The 26,971-nt window shown below is 35.9% G+C and overlaps 1 protein-coding gene across 2 annotated transcripts; it reads right to left on the bottom strand.

Annotated features, from left to right (window-relative positions):
- Nucleotides 1-852: 852 nt before the first annotated feature.
- On the bottom strand, nucleotides 853-19,786 carry SR1 (signal responsive 1). 2 transcript variants are annotated; one of them, XM_059577094.2, is made up of 14 exons: nucleotides 19,681-19,786; nucleotides 19,393-19,546; nucleotides 18,428-18,547; nucleotides 14,644-14,759; nucleotides 14,386-14,474; nucleotides 9,670-9,712; nucleotides 8,787-8,994; nucleotides 8,504-8,617; nucleotides 8,082-8,377; nucleotides 6,806-7,360; nucleotides 5,947-6,644; nucleotides 4,971-5,553; nucleotides 4,499-4,822; nucleotides 853-1,128 (listed from the first exon to the last, which is right to left on the bottom strand). In XM_059577094.2, exons 2-14 carry the CDS (start codon nucleotides 19,430-19,432, stop codon nucleotides 1,018-1,020), a joined length of 3,297 nt encoding a protein of 1,098 aa, XP_059433077.2. In that variant the 5' UTR covers nucleotides 19,433-19,546; nucleotides 19,681-19,786; the 3' UTR covers nucleotides 853-1,017. The 2 variants fall into 2 exon arrangements, with proteins under 2 accessions (XP_059433077.2, XP_059433076.2); XM_059577093.2 differs by having other exon boundaries at nucleotides 19,393-19,786.
- Nucleotides 19,787-26,971: the final 7,185 nt, after the last annotated feature.

The raw sequence follows: 26,971 nt of genomic DNA, 5'->3' as shown, positions 1-26,971 counted from the left end.
TGGTTATCTTCTATATACGGTCGATTCCTTCCAAGCTCTCTCGTTTCCCAATTCTTTGTAAGCGCGGGTAGTGGCATTCCCATTTAAAAACGTGCAGCATACCAGAGCAAGTTCTACATAAGTTGCACTCTGCTAATGTTTTTCCATCAGGAATAGTAAATAGGGTTTTAGGATTGTTAAGAAGAAAACCCAATGTGAAAGAAGTTTAAAACATGTAGTCGAATACATGCTTTATGGGAATGGTAATGGCTATCTGTAGGATCTGACAATTTAGATGAGATTCAAGTTGTTGTTTGTAATATAAATTCGCCTAGTAGCAATCAGGCGGATTCTGTTTGGATCCCTTTTTGATACAGGTAATTGGCAGGCTATAACGGCCAGTTTTGAAATGTTACTCATTAGTATCGTTTTCCAAAGATAAACTGGTTCACTAGTGCGGTGTTTCTTGTACAACTACTTGACACAAATGGAAATTGATTGCTCTTAACGTGGTTGAATGCCTCGCAAATTCTCTAAAAAAATTGGAGGAAGGTCTGATGAGCTCAGTTGCAGAGTACAATGGTTTCGTCTTGCGCACCTTGCTTTCTGGTTTTGGATAAGAATTCTGTTCAACCCAAAACGAAGGAAAAATCTTTTCAAAAATCGAACCAAAAAAATGTTGATCATTCTAATCCAATTAGTGTTTTGATGCTTTTACCAAAAGACACATAATGATAACCCTTTTTTCAGATGCTTTCAGCAGCCAATTATTTAAAGGCATCTTGAAATATCATTTTGTTGTAGCAAAGCCACTGCGGTAAGAATACTTGTTTATCTGTCGTGGTGCCTTCAAGTTAACAGCGACGAGGGCAATAAGTCAAAGATAGCAAATCTGCTTTATAAGAATTAAGGTTAGTTAGATGATTGGTAGGGTTTTTTCATTTACAGAGAATTTTAGCAAAGCCTAGCAATGCAATGACAATATTAGTCCTAAAATACATTTTCTACAAGGGAAGACAATGAACCAGAGGCTCACTTCTATGTTGCTGTAGGCATGTCCGTGTCTTCATCCAACAATGCTTCAAGATTTCTCAGGTCATCATCAAAATCACCTGTTTCTTCTGAAGCGTTTACAACCCTATCATCAACCTGCAGATCAACAGGAGTGAGACACAAAGACTTCCGCATATCAACCCTATGAGAGATGAAGTGTATTGCAGAATACTAACAAACTCCATCCTATTTAGAGATCTATTGAAGATGAGGTCCCGAGTTGACAGCATTTCTACTACTATGTGCAATGGGCAAGATTGCTTTTGTGCCCCGCCCCCAAGATAAAGTGTTGATGCACATAATATTTGGAGATTCTAGGTAATCGGTTCCACGCAAGGGTTCAAACTAGTGCATCCATCCTAGGTTGTTTTGTTCAATAAATAAGAACTAATAAACCAAACGATCAAGAACAGGAGGCATTGTGAATCGTGCACCGCTGAAAGCCCCCATGGGCTGCTAAAATGAGTTCTTCCAGAGTTATGTACACTGAAAGGAGCATAAATTATATTTCCAAAGGAACCATAAATTACCATCTGCAAAGATACTGTTACACGAAAGCAAGAGAAAAAAGATGTGAAAAAAGAAAGGATAAAATTAAAAGCAAAATTACCATCTTCTATGAGTGAGTTCAGGTATCTCTTGCTGCAATGTTATATATAAATGCATAACCAAAATTCTAGCAAACGGACTGCTTCCTTGTTTGGATGAGATCATAAGCCCTAACCAAACTGCTTTAATTCCAAATAGAAGTATTACAAAGAATGTTTTGTTGGCTCAATAAGTGGTGAAAGATTATCACAAAAAGAAGGGTAAACAAAGATGTACTGTACTATTAAGGTAGATTTTATGGAGGCATGACTCGGTCGATTGGGAGTTTATACTCCAATGTCTGTCAAGTGTAGGAGCTCCAATGTAATATGTCAGATGGATTCGTGAATGTATAACTTCTCCAAGATTCTCTATTGCTTTGAATGGTACTCTTATTGGATACTTTGAAGGGAAGAGGGGTTTAAGACAAGGGGTCCTGATTTCACCATATCTCTTTGAGATAGTAATGGAAATTCAGTCGAGGTTGATAGAAAAGGCTACAAAAAATGAAAAATAATTCAGTTTCCATCCTATATGTTCTGAAATCAAGCTTACACATGTTTTGCTGACGATTTATTGCTATTCTCATTGGCAAAAATGTAATCAGTGGAGATCATTAAAAAAGTGCTACAAGAGTTTGCTGATTTGTCAGGATTGCTCAGCAAACCAGAAAAAGTACCTTTTATAGCTCAGGAGTATCACAGTTGATGAAGGAGATGAAAGATTGTTTAAAAATGAAGGAAGAGAAATTACCAGTAAGATAATTGGGGGTTCCACTGATTTCAAAAAAGTTATCAGCTACATATTGTTCAATGCTTATGGAAAAAACTTCAGGAAGGATAGATTCCTGGATGTCAAAAAATCTTTCATTTGTAGGAAGACTGCAAATTTTATCTTTTGTTTAATAAATCATACAATTTTATTGGTCTAGTATCTTCATTTTGACAGAGAAAATTATTAGATCAATAGAACAAAAGTTAAATCGATTGTTGTGGAATAGCAGTGACAATTGTTCAGCTAAAGCCAAGTTGCTTGGGATTTGATGTGTTCCAAAAAATGGAGGATTGGGGTTGAAAAGAATAGAAGAATGGAATAAGGCAGCAATTATGAAGCATATTTGGAACATGTTCACAAAAGCAGGTTCTCTTTGGGTAGCATGGGTTAAGGTGAACTTACTTAAAGGGAGATGTTTTTTGGCAACTAAAAATACTACATAATTGAACATGGAACTGGAAAAAGATACTTAAGCTAAGGGATATAGCAAAGAAGTTCATCAAATTCTCGGTGGGAGATGGAAAAAACATTCATTTATGGCTGGATTGGTGGCACCTTGATGATGCCCTTTATGAACAATATGGATACAAGGTAGCATATGATGCTCGAAGTAAGATGGAAGCAAAATTATCAAGTGTAATAAAGGGAAAGTAGTGGGAGTGGCAACCAGCCAAATCAGAAGATTTAGTTAGTCTACAAAGCAAGTTGCCAATGGTGAAAATAGGAGAAAGTGATAAGCCTATATGGGTGATTTCAAAAAGAAAAGAAAAAAGTTGTTATACCAGTGTAAAAACGTGGGATGCAATTCGATCTAAGAAGCCAAAAGTGGATTGGTAGAAACTGATTTGGTTTCCACTTGCAATTCCTAAACAAGCATTTGTATTGTGGCTGGATTGGGGCTATAAAGTACAGATCAAATGTGTGTTCTGCAGAAGCATTATTGAATGCAGAGATCATTTATTCTTAGAATGTGGATTCAGTAAAAGAATTTGGGGAGAGACAATGAAGAAATGTTTAGTACTAGATCCTCCTATAGGATGGTAGGAAATTATGAGAGTAAAGGAATAAGAAAATGGAGGAACAAAAGCTTAAGAGTAAGCTGGTTTGGAGTGCAGCACGTGTAAACAAGCCGAGCTTGAGCAAATAGTGCTTGTTCAAGCTTGGCTCGTTGAATTTTTTTGTCGAGCTCGAGCTTGACACGAGCCCCATTTCATATCCAAGCTTGGCTCATTAGGGTGGGTACCTTGTCCGAGCTCGAGCTCAAAAAATTTTGCCTAGCTCGAGCCAAGTACTCGAGCTCGGCTTGTAGTATTTAAGTTATTAAAAAAAAAAAACAGCATAAACAAATTTTATTAATGATACGATTGAGTATAATAAGTTTCCATTCAATCATATAATTAACAATTCAAATTGCTGATTTAACTAGCATTAGATACGTAATGGTTAGATCAATTAAGATATGACCACATGATTAACTTTTATCATTAAATTATATATTATATAAGTTAATTTTATTAATTAATATATACATATATTTATGAATTAATATATAAATATATAAATATATACGAGTCGCGCTAATAAGCGAGCCGAGCCCGTTCATGAACTTTAAACGAGCGAACCGAATTGTAGACGGGTATGTATTGTTTAATAATCGAGTATAGTTTCATGTCCACGAACGGCTTATTTAATAATCGAGTCACGCACGAGCCAAGTTTTATCGAGCTAAGCCCAAGCAAGCTCACGGGTAGCTTTGTTTGTTTACAGCCCTATGCAGCAGTATACAACACATGGAGGCAGAGAAATGATTTAAGGCATGAGAATCAACCTAGAGCAGAGGAGAAAGTGATTCAAAATGTTGTATAGAAATAGAATAAGGGGAAGGGGAAATTTAAAAAGAATGATGAGAATGTAGAAATTTGTAGCAATTGGTGTATAACTCAAAGTATACTGGATTACTAGGTAGGTAGTTTGTTTTGTTGTTAGATGCTTTGTCATAGCATTTGTTGTTCCAGCATGTTTGCTGGAGAGTGTTGTAAAACTTTGTTCCGTTTTTAATAGCAAGCCATTCATCCCAAAAAAAGCAAAAAGCAAAATCCAGTACCTTTGTTTCCTGTATCTCAGCCACAACATTCAGCAGCCTACGATATTGATCTCTCGCCTCTGGATACTGAACCATGGACTTCACCCTAGCAAGGGCTTTTTGCAACCTCTCCTCTGTTTGCTTTCTGCCCTCTTTCAGGAAATCATAGTCATCCTCCTTCGAAGATGTATCTTCCATTCTACGGCCCTCGGTAAGTGCTTCTGATTTAAATCCACGCAAACCACTTCCTTTTCGTCTCCAACGCAAAATAACTTTCTCCAAAATTCCAACTGACCAGGTTATCTTTCTATAGTTCTTCCTGACCTGGTGGCCTCTTACATGGGCCTTTTGTCATGAAAGCTAATAGTTAGTATTGCACTTGATTTCTCAATTTAGGGGAAAACCTTCAACAACAAATACACACAAGAATAGACACCAAAAGTAAAGCAGGAGCCATAAATCCAAGCAGAGAAAAGCAACAATAGCAACACACCTGAATTTTCACAATTCGCTGCCGGATTATCAAAAATTCTTTTCTTCCCTTCCAACTGCGGAACTTATTTTGTATCCGAATTGCAGCAGCATGCACAGGCAGATCGTGTTGTACTGATTTGTGTGTCTTAACAGCAAGAAAAGAAAGAGCTTGTTCTTCTTCTGACATGCCAAATGCATCATCACCATACTCTTTTAACTGCTTTTTTTGGAAGGACTGCATCCTGTAGACTTGATGAATACGTGCAGCAGCTTGAGTGGCATTACAGACAGCAGCTAGCGAATCTTTCAGTGATAATCCATCTGGTAAATCCCCATCGCTGATTGGAGTTGCGCTTCGTTCTGAAACTGTTTCAACTGCTTTTGCTCCAGGGATCTCTGCAGCATCACCATCCTTGGTGTCCAACTGAAGAGATGAAAGGTGGGCACTCAGAGCAGACTCTGCAAGATAACCAGCAATTCCTTTATGTCCATTAGCAGAAGCTAGGTCAGCAGGTGTTCTGCCTGAAGGATACTTGGGACTTGGATCAGTTACTACACCAGGAGCTGCACCGAGAGAGACAAGGGAAGCAACCGTGCGCTCTCTGGTAAAGCAAGTTCAAACAAGAAGTTAACTTGGAAGGAGAAGAAAAGAAAAAGTTCATAATGAGTATTAGCATTTGACGAAAAATTCAAAAGGACTACCACTTGCTGTTCAGGTTTATCCCTGCCTGGTAAGGTATATATACTTCAACTTAAATTATGTCTATCAAATTCAATTTCCCTCTCTATGTACAGAGAAGGCTTTCATAGCATAGGTAGTTTTCTTGTTATATCTTCACATATGATACAAGATCTTTTCCCCTTTTCTCTCATATGAGATTCAGCCTAGAATGTCGTGTCCTGTACATTGGAAGGTGGAGGCAGAAAGAATAGACGGAAGTACACAAAGGTAAAGATTACCACAAAGAAACAAGCAAGAATCTTTAAGTGCTCACCTGCCAAAAAATGCAGCCCAATGAAGTGCAGTCCATCCATTCACATCACGGAAATTGACACTTACACCTGCAAGTTTTGTGGGTTCTAGGGCCCAATCATAGCCAAGGGCAGCTGCAAAATGTAGCACACCTTGGCCATCCTTATCCAATACAGAAGGACCTTTTCCACCTTCTGCTGCTTTCTGCAGGAGCCATATATGCAACTTCTCCTTCAGTAGCTTTTCAAGCAGCTTCTCCTGTACTCTTTCAGGAGAATAATCCTTCTCAGAAGCAAGCTCTAACATTTGATGCCATTCATCACCGTCCTCTTTTAGCAATGAACTGATTTTATTGCTTAATTGGGATTCCTCACTCAGACCGATGTAATCAGAATTTGGAGGGCAGGCAGAGCTCAGACACAATAGTTTTACAAATCGCATTTGAAGAATTTCATTTCCACTGTCACTATAATTATCTATAATATCCGCATCTTTAACAGGTTTGAATCGGTATTCAAATTCTCGCACTTCACTACATGCTAACCTATTGGAACGTGTCACATAAAAAGGAACCCTTGCAGCCTTATGAATGGGAGTATGACATCGTAAAACACCATCAGCGATAACCTCAGCAGGAACTTCCACTTCCCCAAACATACATGACCACTCACAATTTTCTGCTTCTTGTTGATTCTTCAAGAACCTTCCCGTAATCAGGACCTGTATAAGTTGTGGGATAAAAGAGAAAAAAATTAAATATCACCAGACCAGAATTGATAAATAAGACAGGATTTGTATATTAACGTTTAGCAGACAGATGACACATTTGAAAGCTTAGTTGATATAACTGCAGCCCAGAAGGAAGATCAAATCCAAGGTACCTTAATTTCAGAGCCTTCATATGCCCAATTTGGTGAGAAATCAATAATGCTGAAAAGCTGGTCCTGGGATAGAGAGGGACCAAGAGTATAATTATCCAAGTGCACCTGAGGAGAAATACTGGATTCATCGACCCTACTTTCACCTTCAACACTATCCCAATAGGCCCCAGAACTGGACTGCATATGTGACTCATTTACGTCTCCAAGTTCCTTACTCATCCATCTGTTGAAACTGTCAAGCTTCTTTAGACCTTCTTCTGCTAGAGAGCCATCTAACAGAGGTTTTTTTGTAAAAGAGTTGTTGGTTTTTCCCTCTAAAGTCACCTTGCTCTCTTGACCTGAATCCAGATAATAACCGTGTTCTGCATTTGGAAGCTGTCCTTGAAGGTTATCTTGCATAGGAAAGTTTTCTTGCTTATCAGTAAGTGCTAAACTCGGCTCCAGACAATTGAGTACATTGACCTGATTAACATCTTGCTCATGAAGCCTAGAAACGACACCATACACTGATTCTAGATGCACATCCTGATCCAAGGGCCACTTGCCTTCAGAAGTCTGTTTGTAAGGCAAAGTAAAGCCTGGACACAATTAATAGGAGTCGACAAGAAAACAGCAGCTAATTGCCCTACAACTCTTAAACCAGAATATAAAGAATTATGTACTCTGTTAGTTAAAATGCAACTACCGCACATACAACAACAATTTCAGGAATTAAAGTTACATGTGAGAACTTTCACATCTGCAACCACAACATCATTATTAACTACTAGCAGTTACACTATGATAATGCAACTTTATGTCTAGATGGCAAGGTGGCATCATTTTGTTTTTTTTTTGGGAGGGGAGGGGGTGTGGCTAAGTGAGGTCCTCATCACCACAATTTACAACCAGAAGATGGGAAATTTTCTCTTGAGCTATAGCTCATTCCTTTCATACAATATTTATCAATAAACAAATTAGAATTACTTGCATCCACAGCATATTTGTTGTTGTCAATTGGAAGTAACTATAGTACCTTGGAAACAAGAATTTAGAAGTTGTAAATTTATTTGGTGAAAACCATGAAATACTGAGCAGTAACACAAAATGCCATCCTTTTATATCTCTATTTGAAACTCCGTAGTTCAGCTTGTAACATAAAAGCAACGATTTTCCAAATTTACTGTAACCCTCAAAAACAACCACCATGAAATGTTTATGATTCCAAAAGTGCTTTAGCAAAATATACATATTTGATGCCAATGACATATTCTATAAATTGTAAGTAACTTTGTACCTTCCACTCTTCTTGGGCCTGTAGGCGCCTTTCACCAAAGTTGCTGGTGAAAAGCTGCCCCGGTTTCTGGTTTTCTCGTTTTCCAAGGACTCCAATGGTATCAGGTTGTCTTTCCAGAAATGGTGGCTGAAGAGGCACAGTTTGACTGCCAGTAGTACCATTTTCGAAGACATCCTCCCAAGACGCAAAATCAAGGTCTTTTAATCCAGCATTATTACTCTCTTTTGCTTTATCTGCTCGAGTGAGTGAAACAAAATCTACCCCAGAAATGGCTGAAGATTTTCCTTGATAATCATCTGTTAATAGTTTAGAGTATTACAATGAAGTTGGTATGCCACGTCAGATAGCAATTAGTAATATCAAAATGCACTGATATGATCGATGATTAAAATAGATAGAATAAAACAAAGTAAACAACTTACTTGAAATTGATGCAGGAAACTGAGGATCGGTGAGTCCAGTATTAGTCTTCTCCACCATGGACGGTTGCGATTCCAGGGAAGAGTGGAATCCAAATCTTGCTTGATGATTATATGCTGCATATATCATGTTAAGTTGCACAAATATAATTAAAGAAAATTTAGAATGGGTTGACAATGAACACTCAAGACATACACCATCCTCAAATCCATATAAAATCGTCTCTATGAAGTAACATCAGGAGTTTATAATCAATCATAAACTGAGGCATGTGTAACAATCTACCTGATTCGGCGTCTTCATATTCTGATGCCTGAGTACTGTTAAGGCTTGTTGTATCTGTAGTTTGTGAAGGCACTTGGGAATTATTTGGATGAAAACTACAAGATGCAGAGCTATCAATCTCAGAATTCGGTAATAAATCTTCAGTTTCCTGGGAATAGGGAATAGCTTCTTCAGTCTCTCTAACACGGTTCAAATTTGTCCTATTGCCCTGATCAAGTTGGAACATATAGAAAAGAATCAAAACCAAAAGTACAGAGACTTATAGACAAATAAAAATCTAATACAGCATAGAAATAATCAAGAGACTAAAATCAGCTTCAGAATGGAAAATTTATAAGGAGTATCAAGGCTGAACTTCACAAAAACTAGCATAAAACACCAATAATAGCAAATATAACAAAAACTACATCAGCATCTGATATCACAACATTAAAACCATGAATCTAAGAATGGAATGCAAGACTTAAGCATCAAGTCCAGTACTAACTCCATCTATTGTAACTTGGTTGTGAGAAGTACTTCTACAAGTGCAAATCTTAAATTCAAGTCCTTGGTTTTTACCACGACAAAGATCAGGTCCAATATTTCAAAAATTACCTTGTATTACCTAAGAACCTCACATCATTGAAATGCTAGGGCTTTACAAGAGTCACTAGCAGTGAAAGTTCAAATACGACCATAAACACCAAAATACCACAATGACCACCACAAATCAAAGCAGCTATGTAATGGAAAATAGAATATATTTCTATTAGAACAATCTTTTAAATACTTTGAAAATAATTAAGTTAATAATGCCAAGAAGAAACCACTATTCTTATGGTTTATCCATCTATGATGAATTGTGCAAACAACATTAGAGTTTAAAGGGATAAAGTGTTACCTTTACTTCCCGATAGTGGACAAGAACTATGTGTGAGAGATCCCTACAGTAGTGGTGAATTAGGTAAGCAACAAAAGAAAAACCCCAAACCACAAGAATAGAAACTATAAGAAACAAAATCGAAAATTATTTCAGCAAGTCTTATGGCGTTTTGAACCAATAAGAATAACAACTGCACAAGGTTGATAACTAGATATCATCACATACCCTTAAGTTGAAGGAGCACTATATTAAATCATTGTTGGGGGGGAAAGGAAAAAACTAGAGCAAACTAAAAAGAAATAGTAACATGGAGAGGCATGGTAGAGTATCTTCTCTAGAGGCAGCAATAGATGAGGGGAAAGCCAAAAGGAAAAACAGAAAACAAAAATAAAAATCGTCAACAGTCTTCTTCCTTTTCTTGTTTAAGTGAAATATTTTCAACCGTATAAGCTCAATATATATTGTAAGATTTCTCTTGAGTTTAGTTCTTTTTCTTTTTTCAAGTGTTGGGAACAGAGCTGTCCTTTTTTTCTTTTTTCTTTTTTTGAGAGCAAAGAGGATTTCTAGCATGGAGACCTTGCTGTTTTTACATTTCTCCTGCTTCGGCTACTAGAGTTTTAAAGAAGAATCCAACTTGCTACTTGAAAAATGACTTCCGGTGAACTAGAAGGTGTTTTAAGGGAGAGCTAGAGTCATAGGGTGTCTTATCAGAAATTTATGGTCCACTTTGGTAGTATTTGGATAACTTCAATTATTTAAGGAATTTACACAAGTTTCCCTGATTCCCAGCCTTATCTAATATCAAATCTAATATATATATAATAGGGGAGTTTTAGACAGGAGAGGCTAACATCGTGACATCTAATATATATTTAACTGTCAAATTAGTATATTAAATGAAAGTGTGCGTTTGAGTTTTTTTGAGTTTTAAGTAGAAGAGGCTAATATCATGACATGTGACATTCCATTAATCTGACAAGTAATAATTATTAAAAAAAAAAAAAAACTGTGCTTTAAATTTTTAAAATCAAAACACGTGTTTTTTTGAACAGCTCTCTTTCTCAATCTCAACTGCCATCAAATATTGTTATTATCACTTTATCCTCTAATCTAATATCTAATCTAATCTATATAATAGAGGAGTTTTCAAAATAAAATACTTGAGATGAAAGTGAAACATTGTGAGTTTAGTTAACCGTCTTCTCAGTTTTCTTTTATACCGGTGTAAACATTGGAAACATCAAATAACCGTCCAATTAAACTGTGTAATCACAAACCTTCAAGTTTTCTACCCAGCCACATTCTTCAAACACCCCAAATACCAAATAAGAATCCATCGTGCCTCAGTTGCGGATAATGTGGAGATGCTAGGGGGGTCCAATCAGTGGAACGTGAGCTTCTCGAGGGAGGCTCATGATTGGGAGGTGGAGGCCTTTGCCTCATTTTTCCAGGTGTTACATTCTACAGGAGTGAGAAGAGGGTTGGAAGATAGATTATGGTGGAACCCCTCCAAAAGAGGTACGTTCAAGGTCAAGTCTCTCTTTCTCTCCTTGGCATGCTCGGAAGGGGGGAGGAGGTTCCCCTGGAAGAGTGTGTGGCGGACTCAGGCTCCTCCTAGGGCAGCTTTTTTTGCGTGGTCGGCGGCTTGGGGGAAAATTCTGACCCTAGATAACCTCAGAAAGAGGAATGTGATTGTAGTAAACAGATGTTGGATGTGTAAGAAGAGTGAGGAGACAGTTGATCATCTTCTTATCCATTGTGAGGTGGCGTCTGCTTTGTGGAGTGCCTTTTTTGGCCGTTTTGGGTTATCTTGGGTGATGCCTGGTCGGGTTTTTGAGTTGCTAGCCTGTTGGTGGTCTGCAGGAAGAGGGGGGAGTGCTGCAGTTTGGAAGATGGTGCCTATTTGCTTTTTTTGGTGTCTTTGGAGAGAGAGAAATAATAGGTGCTTCGAGGATGTGGAGAGGTCCTTCGAGGACTTTTTATCCTTTTGTTTCCATACTCTGTATCTTTGGACTGTAGCGTTTGTTTTCCCGATTTCGGTTAGCTATGACGACTTCCTTGTACGTTTTTCCCTTTCTAGTTAGGTGTTCCTCCTTGTATACATCCAGTGTACTTAGGGGCGCCTCACGCTTTTAATAAAACCAGCTACTTACTTATCAAAAAAAAAAAAAAGAATCCATCGTCTCTCTATTCCTCTCTTCATCCCCACTATTTATCAGTCTCCATATAACTCACCACCTTCTACCGCAAGTAAGATTGGTAACTGCAACCAAAAGCATGGCTACGGAAGAAGAAGCTCTTGAGTCTTGATGATTACACCAAGGATGGGACGGCTGAGAAGGAATCTGGTCCGTAGATCCAAGTGCAGTGGATAGACTGCTTGCTCCTTTATTGTTGGTAATCTAATTTCTATCTGCCTCCTTCTCTGTCTCTCAAAGGCTGAATGTCCATCCAGCCTTAAGGATTTGGTTACCCACAACCCACTTGATTCGTGTATCGCTTTTAGGATCATACACGTGTTGGGCTCCTCGAAACTTGGAAGCCAATTAATTTGCTCCATTAATTATATTGTTATAGTAACCGTCCTTAATAATGTTCTATAATCACTATGCAAATGTTTCAATGAAAATTTTTATTTAGTTTCGTTATTCTTCTTCTTCTTTTTTTTCTTTTTTTTTTTCAAGCATTCATTTCATACTGTTGTGAGTGTAGTATTTTTTTTAATAGATTTTCTTGGTTATGTAATATACTCTTTACTATTGCATTCTTTGATCATACTCTTTAGTTAAAAGAATTACACAACAAAATTGTACATAGTATCATGTAGTTAAGCAAATTCAGCAAATGCACTCCTACTTTAATGTGAATCACATATTTTAGGGCTTTTCCTGTGTTCTTTTTTTTTTTTTTTTTTTGCCATGCCTTGGAAAAAATAATGAAAATTTTGTAGGCCGATGTTTAACAGCGGGAATTAATGCAAAAGTCACAAAATTGTACATATGTTATTTGGAATTTGAACACAATGTCTTCAAAAGTAGTTACAACTATTTTTTTTTTTTTTTTTTAAGTCTTAAAAAAAACACCTCATTTACCTAAAAAAATTATACAGACTATTTCAAAACAATGTCACTAAAACTATAGCTATAATCCTTATTAATCATGTTTGTAAATAGTGAATATAGGTAATTACTTACCATTATCTAAAGTGCTTTTTACTATTTGTTCTTTGTTTTTTTGGGGATTACAACGTTTTTTTTATAGTCACTTGAATTAATGTTTTAAAATATTAATACATGTGATTTCTTTTGCTTCATTGAGAATTCAATTGCAATACGCGTAGATATATTTTTATAATTTGAAAGACATGTATTTAGTTGAAATATGATGTTAACAATATATTATGCTAATATTTCACTTTTTGCTTAACATAATATTATATGTTCTATTTGAATTGAATATAGAAGTTTGTTGTTAAATTTTTTCGGTCTTTAGAGCAACACAGACGTGCTTTATATTTGCAAACGATTGCTTTAGAACCTTCGGCTTCATTGTTATTTGTTATTGTTGCTTTCTTTTCTCTAATGGATTTAAAGGTTTTGTGGTTCTTTTGTTCCCAATGTTTCTCTTTATCTCTAAAACTCCCACCCACATCACCAATTGGATTCTCCTACAAGAGGTAGTTGAATTTGTGTATCATTTCACCTATTTTTCTTTTTCTTTCGACAACTAACTTTTTGTTTTTTTTTTTTTTTTTCTCTTTTTTCTTTTTCATTACCTATTGATTCGATAAATATAAGAATTTGGGATCTGAAAACACAAAACTATCATCTCTTTAATCTTTAACACTCTTTTGATATTTTTTTCCCATAATAATAATAATAATTATTATTATTATTATTATTATTATTATTATTATTATTATTATTATTATTGTTGTTGTTGTTGTTTCACAATCTCTTTTTAATACGAGTTTGTTATATTTTTCATATGTAATACAATTTGAGCATTTTTTTTCTTTTATTATTACAAAAAATACAACTTGAGCATTTGTGTTGTTGTAAAGGGTCTCTCAATGCTTTTCTTTTTTCTTTAAAGCTTTATAGAACACCTTTTTTTTTCTTCCTGCTTCCTACTTGAAACCTTTTTTTTTTCTTCCTGTCATTTATGCATCCACTAATTTTTATTTTTATTTTTCCTTCCTGTCATTTTTAAAAACAATCCGTGCAATTTCAAGCTCGTTTTATTAGTGTTTATATGTGTTAGAGTGATTTGGAGGCTAGTTTACCGGAAAGAATCCACCTTGATTTCTACTTTCTCATTTTTCTCCCTTTTTCCATCTCAAATCACATCCAACATGAAAATAGGAGGAAAAAAATAAAACTTTACCATAGAAGCAGGTATAGTGCATCTGCTTGTTCTTTATGTGTACGTGTGTGGGGTGAGAGAGACAAACAGCAGGGAACCATACATTTTTGTTCATTGAACAATCAATTCATTGCAAGGCCAGAAAAGGAACAAGAAAAAATGAATCAACTCATTGGAAGTCAAAAATAGTACTTATAAAAAAAAAATCTTTAATTACCCTTCAAATAACAGAACATAGAAGATTAATATTTCCAGCACCTAATTTTTCATGACAAACAAGGATATACACATAGAGAACATATATTGCAAATTGATAAATTCAAAACAAATCTTTGTAAAAAGCATGCAAATAACTCTTTACACACTCACTCTTCAAGCATCCAATAACTGCGTCTCTGAAAATTTTCATTTTCTTCACCATGGGCATAGTAGCAGTGCAACACATCAATGCTTCCAGCCTGAAAGGAAGTATAATTTTTCTTACACAGTTAATTAGAAAGCAGGAAGAATCTTTTAACATATATCTCTCCCTAAATGAGAATGAAACAAAAAACCATTAGATTCAGTGAACAGCATACAGCAGCATGATTTAAATGTCTTTAATCAACCATCATGCCCGATGCCTACCTTGAGCCTCTCATGAGCTTCCTTCACTGTCTTTCCATCCTTTTTCTTCCTCCAGTTATGGCCATCTTTTCTGAAGTATCTCAGCACCTTCCTATCAAAAAGAAAAAGTGAACCACCTGAAATTGGAAATACATGTCAGGTGAAGATATGTTGAGAAGTATATACTTTTGAAAAATTAACAAAAAAAAAGGTTCGAGGAGTGTCTACTACATTATTGATTTGTTTCACCTTTAAGTTCTCATGGCTTGTTAAGAATGCCCTATTGTTGAATTTAGAAAGCATGTCCTTTATGTTAGCTCATAAATAAGAAAATTTCTTGTAGTTGTAGGCACATTTTAAAGCATCATCTACTCTGATGCAATGCTTTGAAAGCTGAACAGGCAAAGGAAGAACAAAGTCCAGAGGATTGAATGAGAACTTAGAAATTGATACCATATGTATCAGATTTAAAAAATAATTTTCTGCTTTTAGTTGTTCAGTGATAGGGGCCACCTAACTTGGGAGTTAAAACCCATGGCGGCATAACCCAAGGTAAAATACTACATACTACTGATTAATGACTTTCTTGTTCTCTTTTCTTCTTTTACTTAGGCATTTTCTTGTAAACTTCCTGTGTACTAGGGTAACACCCATCTGCGCCTTTTGATATATACTTCATTACTTATCAAAAACATACTTCAGGCCTGGGTCGGAAACCAGCATTCATCATATTAGGTATTAGGAAGAGTATGGGTTCTACATATGAAATACCTATGGTAGATGGTATTTCCTTTGATTCCATTTCAGAGGCGGAGGCTAGTTGGTTGCAGAGAGACTTTGAAGAGGAAGAGGTTAGAAAGGTAGTGTTCAAAATTAATGGTAATAAGGCGTCGGGCCCTGATGGGTTTTCTATGGCTTTCTTCCAAGTTTGTTGGGAGGTGGTGAAGGAGGATGTCATGAAGGTGTTCGGTGCTTTTCATGATGGGGGGAGGTTTGAGAAGAGCCTCAATGCTTCTTTCGTTTCGCTAATTCCGAAGGTTCCCGACGCTACCAATCTCAAGGATTTTCGGCCAATTAGCCTTGTGGGAGGAATTTACAAAATTATAGCCAAGGTGTTAGCAAATAAATTGAAGGCAGTGTTGGAAAACATTATCTCTCAATCCCAAAGTGCCTTTATCAAAGGGAGGCAGATTCTTGATCCTGTCCTGGTTTCTAATGAATGTCTTGATAGTCGGCTGCGATCTGGGGAGCCAGGGGTCATTTGCAAAATGGATTTGGAAAAAGCTTATGATGATGTAAATTGGGGTTTCTTGTTATATATGCTTAAGAGATGTGGATTTGGTGAGGTTTGGTGCTCCTGGATTGAACATTGCATATCATTGGTGCGGTTTTCAATTTTGATCAATGATTCGCCTAATGGCTTTTTTAGCAGTTCCAGGGGATTGAGACAAGGGGACCCCTTGTCTCCTTTGCTGTTCGTTTTTGTTATGGAAGCTCTTAGTAGGATGATTTCGGCGATAGTGAATGGGGGGCTATTAGAGGGGTTCCAGGTCGGTAATATTACTCTTTCTCATCTCTTGTTTGCAGACGACACTTTGATCTTCTGCAATGCTATGCCCTCCCAACTTCGATATTTGCGGAGTTCCTTTTTGTTGTTTGAAGCTGCGTCCGGTTTGAAAGTTAATTTGGCCAAGTCGGAGATAATTCCAGTAGGGAATGTGGTGCAAGTGGACAGGTTAGTTGGTATTCTTGGGTGTGGGGTTGCCTCTTTGCCAGTGAAGTACCTTGGTCTGCCACTGGGGGCCTCTTGCAAGGCTAAACATGTTTGGGATGGAGTTATCAAGAAGATAGAACGGCGGTTGGCAGGGTCGAAAAGGTCTTATTTGTCGAAAGGGGGGAGAGTCACGCTTATCAAGAGTACGCTCGTCAACTTGCCTACATACTACTTGTCCCTTTTCCCTATTCCGGGTGGTGTGGCCAAGAGGATTGAGAAGTTGCAACGGGATTTTCTGTGGGGGGGTCTAGGCGATGAATTCAAGTACCACCTGGTAAAGTGGTCGAAGGTTTGCACTCCGATTAAGGAGGGAGGATTGGGTATCAGGAACCTCAAGACTTTCAATCGTGCCTTATTAGGGAAATGGTTGTGGCGCTATGGGATGGAGAGAGATTCTTGGTGGAGGGCGATGGTGGATGCGAAATTCAGAAGTCTTTGGGGAGGGTGGTGTTCTTTGGAGCCAGGTGGATCTTTGGGGGTGGGATTATGGAAGAACATTAGGAAATGGTGGGACACTTTCCAAAGGTTTACACATTTTGAGGTAGGGGAGGGGTCTAAGGTGCACTTCTGGCACGATTTGTGGTGCGGCGATATGGCCCTCAAGAATGCTTTTCCAGGTTTATTCAGCATTGCCTGTGCAAAGGACGCTTCAGTGGCGGACAGTTGGAGGTGCTAGGTGGCTCTATCCAGTGGAATGTGAGCTTTTCTAGAGAGGCTCTATCCAGTGGATGTGTTGGCCTCCTTCTTCCAGGTGTTACATTCCGCTAAAGTGAGGCGAGGGTGTGAAGATAGGTTGTGGTGGAATTCCTCCAAAAGGGGTCGTTTCAAGGTCAAGCTCCTTTACGCTTCCTTGGCGAATTCTGAAGGGGGAGGATTTCCGTGGAAGAGTGTATGGCGCACTCAAGCTCCTCCGAGGGCAAGTTTTTTTGTGTGGTCGGCGGCTGTGGGCAAAATTCTGACCCTGGACAATCTTAGAAAGCGACGGGTGATAGTGACGAATAAGTGTTGTATGTGCAAGAAGAGTGAGGAGACGGTAGACCATCTTCTCATTCATTGCGAGGTTGCCTATGCTTTGTGGAGTTCCTTTTTTGGGCGGTTTGGGCTGTCTTGGGTGATGCCGAATCGGGTCTCGAATTTGCTCGCCTGTTGGTGGTCTTTAGGGAGGAGTGAGAGTGCCGCAGTTTGGAAAATGGTGCCTACATGCTTCTTTTGGTGTATATGTAGGGAAAGGAATAATAGGTGTTTTGAGGATTTGGAGGGGACTTGGGAAGACATTTTAGCCTCTTGCTTTCATACTTTGTATCTTTGGACTATGGCGCATGTCTTTCCAGTTGCGATTAGTTATGATAATTTTCTCTTTTGGTTTTCTCCTTCTAGTTAGGTGATCCTGTTGTATACTCCCAGTGTACTTTGGGGCGCCTTTACACTATTTAATAAAACAGTTTATTACTTATCAAAAAAAAAAAAGTGCGAATATAATGTAGACTTGCATAGAAATTCTCATTTTTTTATTAAAGGCAATAGGAGAAATTTGGATATGGTAAGTAGCAAAATGAGAAAATAGGCATCATATGAAAGAAGTCTTCAGCATATTGGTCCAGATCACTGGTAACAATTTGGTAATACAAGCTACACTATACATGATACCAAACGACTGATTAGCCTCACAAGTGTTGATGAGTTATCATCAATTAAACCAGTTGCAAAAGAAACTTGACCTCAGTTTTTTTTTTTTTTTTTTTTTTTTTTTTTTTTTCCAATAGGTGAATCTTGATCTCAGCTATAACATGGCGGGGGCTTTATAAAAATAAAAAGTCCTAAACTCCCAAAATCGTGAATAGATCACAGAAAAAGGAGGTAAAAGGTTATGTAAAATCTCTCCCTCCCTCCCCCCCACAAAAAAAACAAAAAGTTTGTCTAGAAAACTGAATCGATAATATCATTGAGATAGCTGTTGTTATCTGGTAGAAGTAACTTCTAACAATTATTGTACATTATATCTAACAAAAACAATGCAGGAAGGAATCGTACTTGCTGGCATATTTGCAGGTTGTGGGGCAATACGAAACTTCTTATAATTTCGAAGAATTTCACAAATTTCAGCTGGGCGTAGCCATCGATGTTGTGCTTCTATGAGTATTTGCTCAATATCTGCATTCCACCAAATCACATTCACAGAAGATCTGTACGATTAATTTGATCCTTGGAAACCATCACAAGTAAGGCCGACTTCAAACTAACAAGTATAGAATATTTATGCAAATTCGTATACACCAAATGCCATGTTGAGTGTATGCTTGTCCATGCAAAAAGCAGGCATTTTAAGGAGCAAGTGACTGAAAATGGGTTTTAAATCTAAGCTCGGTTATGGGCATGCACCAATGCATTATATGCACGTATACCATTAAAAAATAATTTGCGTAGACAAATGTTCCATCTTCTCCTCTAAATTTAACCTTTGAGCCACAAAGGAGAGCCCGTTAATTATGATACACGTTTCTGATCAAAACGCTGTCATCAGCACAGTTCCTATTTAGTGTCTTCTACAACCCAAGAAGGGCTAAAAAGTGTAGGATTATCTCTAGTCTAAACTCATATAGCACGATTTTAAGCGTTGCCCTAGCATCGATGAATAGTGCTCCATTGTTACCATATCTGGAAAGTGAACACATTCACAGATACAACCCCCAAAAATTTAAACTCATTCAAAACCAAGCACATAATAAGTATTACCTATAAATAGATAACAATAGAAATTCACCAAGAGCTACTAATTCATCAAAATAAATACCAAATCCAAAGTTCCCCCAAACACAAAATATTACAAACATTTCCAACTGAATATCACAAAAGCATGCAAGAGCCGTGAAAATTATACATAAATACATAATAAATGATCTAAAAGGGGGAAAAATTTTAGAAACACTTAAACACCCACGATTCCACTTGAATCAAAATACGAGAAAAACCCAAAAATCCTTCAACAAAAACCTCACCTAGTTGGTCACCAAGACCGAAGCGCCTGCTCTCCGCCATGAACTCGTTCCGGGTTTCTCACTCCAACTCAGTACCCAAACCCAGTCACCACAAACACTAGTAGAATTGACACATGGTTCTTTGATCTGGAAAGTGGTGGCCTAGAAAAGACACCTATGAAAATAGAGGAATTTGTGATCAAGAATGAGGGTAGATTGCCACGAAAAACACACAAAAAATTGAGATTTTTGTCAGAGTCAATGATTACAGAAGAGAAGTGAGAGATTTTAGAGGGTATGAGGTGGAACCTAAGGAAGGAAACAGAGATGGCCGCCGAAGTGTAATTGAGACTCTGAGGATTCACTCATGCCATCAGTGAAGTACATGAAAAATAGTAGGAAGAGAAAAGACTTTCCGGTCGGTTTGACGTAAAAAGCCGTGAATTGTCTAGTAACACGAACAAAAAAAATCTAGTCCCACGTCATTTTTACCTCAGCAATTGTATAATTAAGAAATATTGAAAAATAATTTAAAAATAGATATTCAGAAAATAATAATGATTAATGTTTTTTCAACATAATTTGCGCAAATAAATTATATTTATAATTATTGTTGATAAATTTATGTAAATAATTTGGATTTGAGTAATGCTACACTTCATATTTATTTATGATAGAAAATACATATTAATATTTGCTATAGTTGATATAACATATTTTAAGTGATTTACATTTTTTTTTTTAAGTGATTGACATGTCCCTAAAGAGTAGTTCAATCGACTGATAACCACGTCTGTTGTGTTGACATGTCAAAAAAAAAAAAAACACTCCATGTTAATCAGTGTGACATAGTGTAATAAATGATAATAAAAAATAATTTAGTGTAATTTTTTTTTTTCTATAATGGGAAGAATCATATATAATATCAATCCACATAATACAATTCGTAAGGTAATTTTCTATAATGGGAAGAAACAAATAACTATCGTTGACTAGAAGTTTGAAACTAATGCGCCAAATATTCAGGATAGTTTTTTTTTTTTTTTTTTTTTTTTTAAAGTAACTTCGTTGATGTTTCATGTCTCTATGGGGATTGGGGATTGGGGAGTAAACTGATCCCAATTCCATTTGAATGCATCTGTCAGATTTTTTACCCACCTGCAGTGCCACACGACCCGCACCAGTCCAATTAATATGCACAACGCATGGATCTTTATGGAATGAGACCCGCTATGGCGCTATCTAACCATGGATCTCCACAGCCAGGTAGGAATTGGTGCCCAAGGTGGTCGTTGATGTCGTCGGTGCAAGTGTGGAGGTAGCGGTGGAAGAGGTAGGCTGAACCGTTCAAGTGAAAGCCTTGGTATCAAGTGGATTGTCATGTTAATTTAGTGACTAATGAGATAAGTGTCATGTAAACTATTATAATGATCTGTAATAAAAATTATAGTACTTTTAGCCATACTCCAATTATAAAAAATAAAAAAAATAAAAATTGCGATTTTTTTGGATTAGGAGTGTCCAAATAAGGAGGAGGGAACAAGGTGATGGTTGGTGATGTTGGTGCGCGTACGGGAGTGGAGGTGGTAGCAGTAGAAGAGGCAGGCCAAAGCGGTAGAATGAAAGCCTGATACCAAGTGGATTGCCATGTTAATTTAGTGACTAATGAAATAAGTGTCATATGGACTACCATGATACTTTGTAACAAAAATTGTAGTACTTTTAGCCATGCTCCATTTATAAAAAGAATAAAAATAAAAATTGCGATTTTTTAGGATAAGGAGTGCCCAAATAAGGAGGAGGAAACAAGGTGGTGGCTGATGTCGTTGGTGCGGGTACGGGAGTGGAGGTGATAGCGGTAGAAGAGGCAGGCCGCAGCGGTAGAATGAAAGCCTTGATACCAAATGGATTGCCATGTTAATTTATTGAGTCAGTAACTAATAAGATAAGTAACACGTGTTTTAGCCATACACTATTTATAAAATGATTAAAAAAGATTGCGATTTTTTAAGGATAAAGATTCATGCAATGGTATTATAGTTATGGCATTTAATATAATGATTTCTCACACAAAAACAGGAGGACTTATTATATAATTACATTGAGAATCTCTTGTTAATATTGTTTGTTAAAAAGAGTATCAATTCGATGGGATTATATTCGGTGTAGGCCATGCCTTTTAATTAAAAGATATACTAAGTGTCTTGAAAATCATTTTCACTAATTATAATTAAAGTACAACATGCCTCGTACCCAGCTTCATACATAAGCACATTTATTATTAAATCAAAAATTCGTCACAGCCGAATCAGGCTAATCTTCACCTACAAAACAGGGAGAAGGCTGTCAGTAAGCTTCCGGTCACGAGATCAAAGACATTCCGACGTCCAAATCAATGTCTTGACATGGGGGAGAAATGTGAGAGAGAAAGAGAGGGCTCCCATGAAAGAAAATCTCGTGTGTATAAGAGAGCATACCATAATTGGGGAGAAAATGAGACCTTATATTAGGTCTCTTCAGCCCTCTTGGACTCTTGTGATTATGGGCCTCTCATATTAGGCTCCTGGAGGGCCCCATGGGCTTTAGTTGGCTATCTTGGGTTCTCTTGGATCGTAACAGTAGTAAATGTTTGATGTGACTAAGTTCTGGTCTGCACTAGACTTATTACGAATCTATCATTTATAACAAGTGATTTGTTCAACTATCATGTCCCAAAAATGTAGTTCAATCGACTGGGACCATGCTTAATGAAGCGGAGGTCACTAGTTCGAATCCCCCTTCCCCCTCCTTGTGCGGACATGTAAAAAAAAAAAAACATGCACAATTTGATGAGTAATTTTAAAAGTTTTTTTTGTTGTGTCACTAAAAAAAAATTTAGTGACTTTTAAAATTATTATTTAATCAAAATTTAATAATGATCAATTATAAACTCAATAGTAATTTTAAAAACCACATTATTATTAAATGGATATGATAAATACTTGTAGCACTACTCTTATTTGATCTTTTCATTTTTGGTAGGACATTAATTGTCTCCAAGCTAGTTTTGAGGAAATTTCTTTTAAGTTACTATAATAAGTGATAAGTGTCGTTCAACATTTTTAGGTTTCTAAAAATATAATGTTGTGGTTCTTAGATTAGTAGAATAACAATAAATGCCTATTAAAATATTAAGAAAAAAAATGTATATAAGATATGACACTTGGCACTTATTATATTAGATTGAATGAAATTTCCTTCAAGAAATTTCTGTCCGTGCTTTATATACCGAAAATGATTTAAATTTCCTTTAAATTGGTTTAGAGGAAATATGTTTTAACCTACTATAATAAGTGGCAGTGTCATCTAATATGTTTAGATTTTTCAAAAATTAATATTTGAGTTCTTAGATTAGTAGAATGACAATAGATTATTTATATATATATATATATATATATATATGAAAAACAACACTTAGCACTTAGCACTTATTACAGTAGATTGGAGGAAATTTTATTTTTTATTTATTTATTTATCTTGAATCGATAATTAATTTAGGTTATATGGTCACATGTCAATATATTATTAATGCTAATGTAATACTAACTAAAGGATCATTTTTTGTACAAAAGCAAAGCACACAAAATTATTCTATAAAAATCCAAACCACTGGATTGATTCTATAAAGATGCAAACTCCAATAACTTATTTTGATGTAATTTTATATGTCACTTTTATCTTACAATTATTTGAATGGCAATCTAAACTTATTTTATTTTATTTATTTTTTTAACAATGATAGATTAATGAATGTTTAGAATTGACACATTAACATTATGGGATAGTTGTGAGTAGGGATGAAAATGCGGTTGACGGTTAATGGCTAAAATTGCTAACTGCAACCGCCTAGACGGTTAGTAAATTTTATTAACTGCATTCGCTAACCACTAGGCGGTTAACCGCTTTTTTACTAACCCTTTTTTTTGGGACTTTTATTGGGTTTTTTTTTTTTTGGCTGGTTTTGGGCTCACTTTAAACGTTTTTTTTTTTTTTGCTCACTTTAAACAATTTATTTTTTCATTTTCATGGCCATTTTAGCATTAAAAATTGTTATATACCAAAATCCTTGTTAGTCACGAATCTACACAACATATAATACAAATAAAATTACAATCATTCTTGTAAATCATCACTTCACTTGTAGTCTTGTATACAACGTACAAATATATATATATATATAAAGCAGTTAGCGGTTTTAAATTTTCACCTCTAGTTGTGAGATAAAAAAAAAAAAAAAAATTGTTTATAACATTGAGAAATGCTATGTAATTATAAAAGTCTATCTTGTGTTATTTAAAAAATAATGCGACTTATAAAATTATTTGATCTAAATTAAAAAATGATGTAAGACAAACTCAATAATAATTTTAAAAATCACATTATTTTTTAAAGAATACTAAAGAAATTTACAGCATTAATCAAAGAATGCTATATAGCATACTCTCATTTTACTACCATTTCATTATGGGAACGTAACATTGTCAATCTACTAAAAAAAAATCAACAATGAATTAGCAGCGTCAGTACAGTAGGATAGTAGTGAGACGATTTAGACTTTCTATTTTACTTTTTTTATTATTATTATTTTTTATTGCTGGGTTTATCCCCACAAAAAATTAGTTCATGCCCAAAACAAAGACCGGTGGGCGAAAGTCAAGACTCCTGAAAATGGCTATTGTTCCACATTTGCTTCAACTTGCAGCCCCAACGTCAGCAGCATCGCAATAACAATATTGTCCTCCCTCCTAAATGTGGCTGTTGTCCCACATTTGCTTCAACTTGCTTCACATCGCAATAACAATATTGTCCTATTGTCCCACATTTACATACAGCGGTCACCATCAAGACGGTAGGTTGACAAGCACTTCCTAGGCTTCCACAAAGCATTTTTATAAAACCCCATTTACTATCAAATGGGATTTGAACGGCACTAACTCTTAATCCCCATTTATTTTAGGAGGCAAGCGCAGATCACTGAAAATGGCTATTGTGCCACATTTTCTTCAACTTGTTCAGAGACTTCAGCCCCAAGGGCAGCAGCCACCTGCCGACATAGAAGCAGGCGCTCAACAACTTGATTTGGAAGTCGTGCATAACCATATGCTCACCTTTTGCTTAGCATCAGCACCTGCGATAGCACTGACATATGCTCAAATCCACTCCAAATTCTCTCCAATCTTTCACGTGGTCTCTTTCTTATTTTTATTATATTTTGCTTTCTTCTTCGTCAGGAAATTCATGAATTTCAAATTTCCTGTCATTGCCCGAGTGCTCGACAGAGTCAGTGTCTTCTTCGGAGTGACAGCTTTATTCACAATCATTATAATTTCATTTCCTCTGTACCTCCAAATTATCTCTTTGTTCGTCTATGTCATTACCTTCCTAGGGGTTTTAGTTTCCATTTTCTTCTAAGTAGAATATTAGTACTTCACTGGTTTTTTTTTATTTCCTTTTATTTATTAATAATAACAATAAATTAAGCTCAAGTGGAAATATGTCGGCTCCGTTTGGTTACCAAAGAAAGCTTACGGCAGAAGAAATGAAATCAGATGTCGAGTCAAGAGACTAAGAAGAATCAAGTTTTCAGCTTATCTTGCAATTTCTTTTTCCTTCTTCTTTTCTACAAAACAGAGCAGACCTTTTCTTTTCTGTGTGTCTAGCGGATCTCAATATGGATTGACCAGCGGGTTTCGTGGTCTTCGTGTTGGATAAATAATGGGCTGGACAGATCGAGTCGAGGCATTGGATCTGGATCTTGGGGCTGGGAAGTTGAAGCTTGAAGCCTGAAGGGCCCAAATCTAAACAGAACATTCAGGTTATGTTTCTAGGTTAATTTGTGCTGTATCAAGAACCTTCAGGGGAACCATTTGACTATGTAAACCAAGATGTGCTGTTTTTTTTTTTTTTTCTTTTTTTTTTTTTTGGGAGAGCGAAAGATGTACTGTTTCTACGATATTAAATTATGGATGTACCTGATAGGCTGATCCCCTGATATTCAACATGTTTTTTTCATTACCATTTTGAACTGACAATTTAATCCGCGAGTTTGATAGATAATTTGAAGTTTAGAGTTTAAGTTAAACGAGTTTGGGTTATAAATGGTGACACGTTTAATAATGTATTTGATCGTGTCAACCCACGGATTCGGGGTTGACCTGTTTATATATATTATTTTAAGTAAATAACATATAAGAATGGTAATTTTTTTTTCTTCTATTTTTTATTAAAAAGAATTATGTTCAAATCATTCGGGTCATGTCAACCCAACACAATCCGTTAATTAAACGAGTTACACAAGTCGTGTTATGTATGTCGTGTTCGGATTGACGTATTTAACTCATTTATTAAATGAATTGGATCGTGTCAACTTAAACAGGTTAGCGGGTCAACGGGTTATTTAGAACATGACATGTCAACCCGTTTTGCTATCCCAACCATTTACTATACATTTAAAAAAAAATATGTTTGATGATATTAAAATTTGTACGGCCAGTTTTATGCCAAGGAAAACTTGAAATTAATTGAACAAATGACAGGGAGTCTGACACGGTCTAATCCTCTGACCACTTTGCATCTTCTACCAATAAGATTCAAGAACCAACCAAGGCATTTCTTGTGTGTGCGTTTTTTTTTTTTTAAAAAAATAAATTTATGAATGAATAATCTTTACTAAGGTAAAATCAGTGTTTTCAGACACCCCAGATTAACCGGAAACCAGCTGCATCAGCTAACCAACAGTAACCAAAAACACTCAGAGAGAATAACCTATTTCCTACACCGATCACAATATACAATTGACTATATATATATATATATATTCTCAGATGTACAGACCCAAAAGAACTGCTAATCACCAAAAACTCTATCCGACAAACCCCAACTACAGCATAGCTCTTCATTTTCTTTGCTTCTCCTTAGTTTGTTTATGATTCCCATGTCTAATGTTATTCCTCTCCTTCCATATATTAAAATAGATGTTTACTTAGAGTAGATAATTAAAATAGATGTTCTTGTTAGAGTGTAGTAAAAAACTAGTAGCTAAAATGAAAGAAGTTGTATTTTGAATAGTAAAATGAAAACTTTGGCTGAAGATGCTCTAAAGGATAGCTCAATCGACTGAGAACCATGTCTCTTGTGTTGACATGTAAAAAAAAAAAAAAAAAAAAAGCTTTATGTTAATCAGTGTGACATATTGTAATAAATGATTGTAAAAAATAATTTAGTGTAATTTTTTTTTCTATAACATATATATATATATATATATATATATATATATAAGCGGTTAACGGTTTTCAAAAATCCAGTAACAGCTAACCGGTTAATGATTTTTAATAACTGCTTTCAAAAATGGTTAACGGTTTTAAATTTTCACCCCTAGTTGTGAGATAAAAAAATTGTTTATAACATTGAGAAATGCTGAGTAATTATAAAAGTCTATTTTGTGTCATTTGAAAAATAATGCGACTTATAAAATTATAATTTGATCAAAATTAAAAAGTGATCTAAGACAAACCCAATAATAATTTTTAAAATTACAATATTTTTGAAAGAACACAAAAAA

Source organism: Corylus avellana, chromosome 11, assembly GCF_965113065.1.
Source record: "Corylus avellana chromosome 11, dhCorAvel1.hap1.2, whole genome shotgun sequence".
Lineage (NCBI taxonomy): Eukaryota > Viridiplantae > Streptophyta > Magnoliopsida > Fagales > Betulaceae > Corylus > Corylus avellana.
Note: the sequence above shows the minus strand (reverse complement) of the source record. Positions and strands in the feature narration are given on the sequence as shown.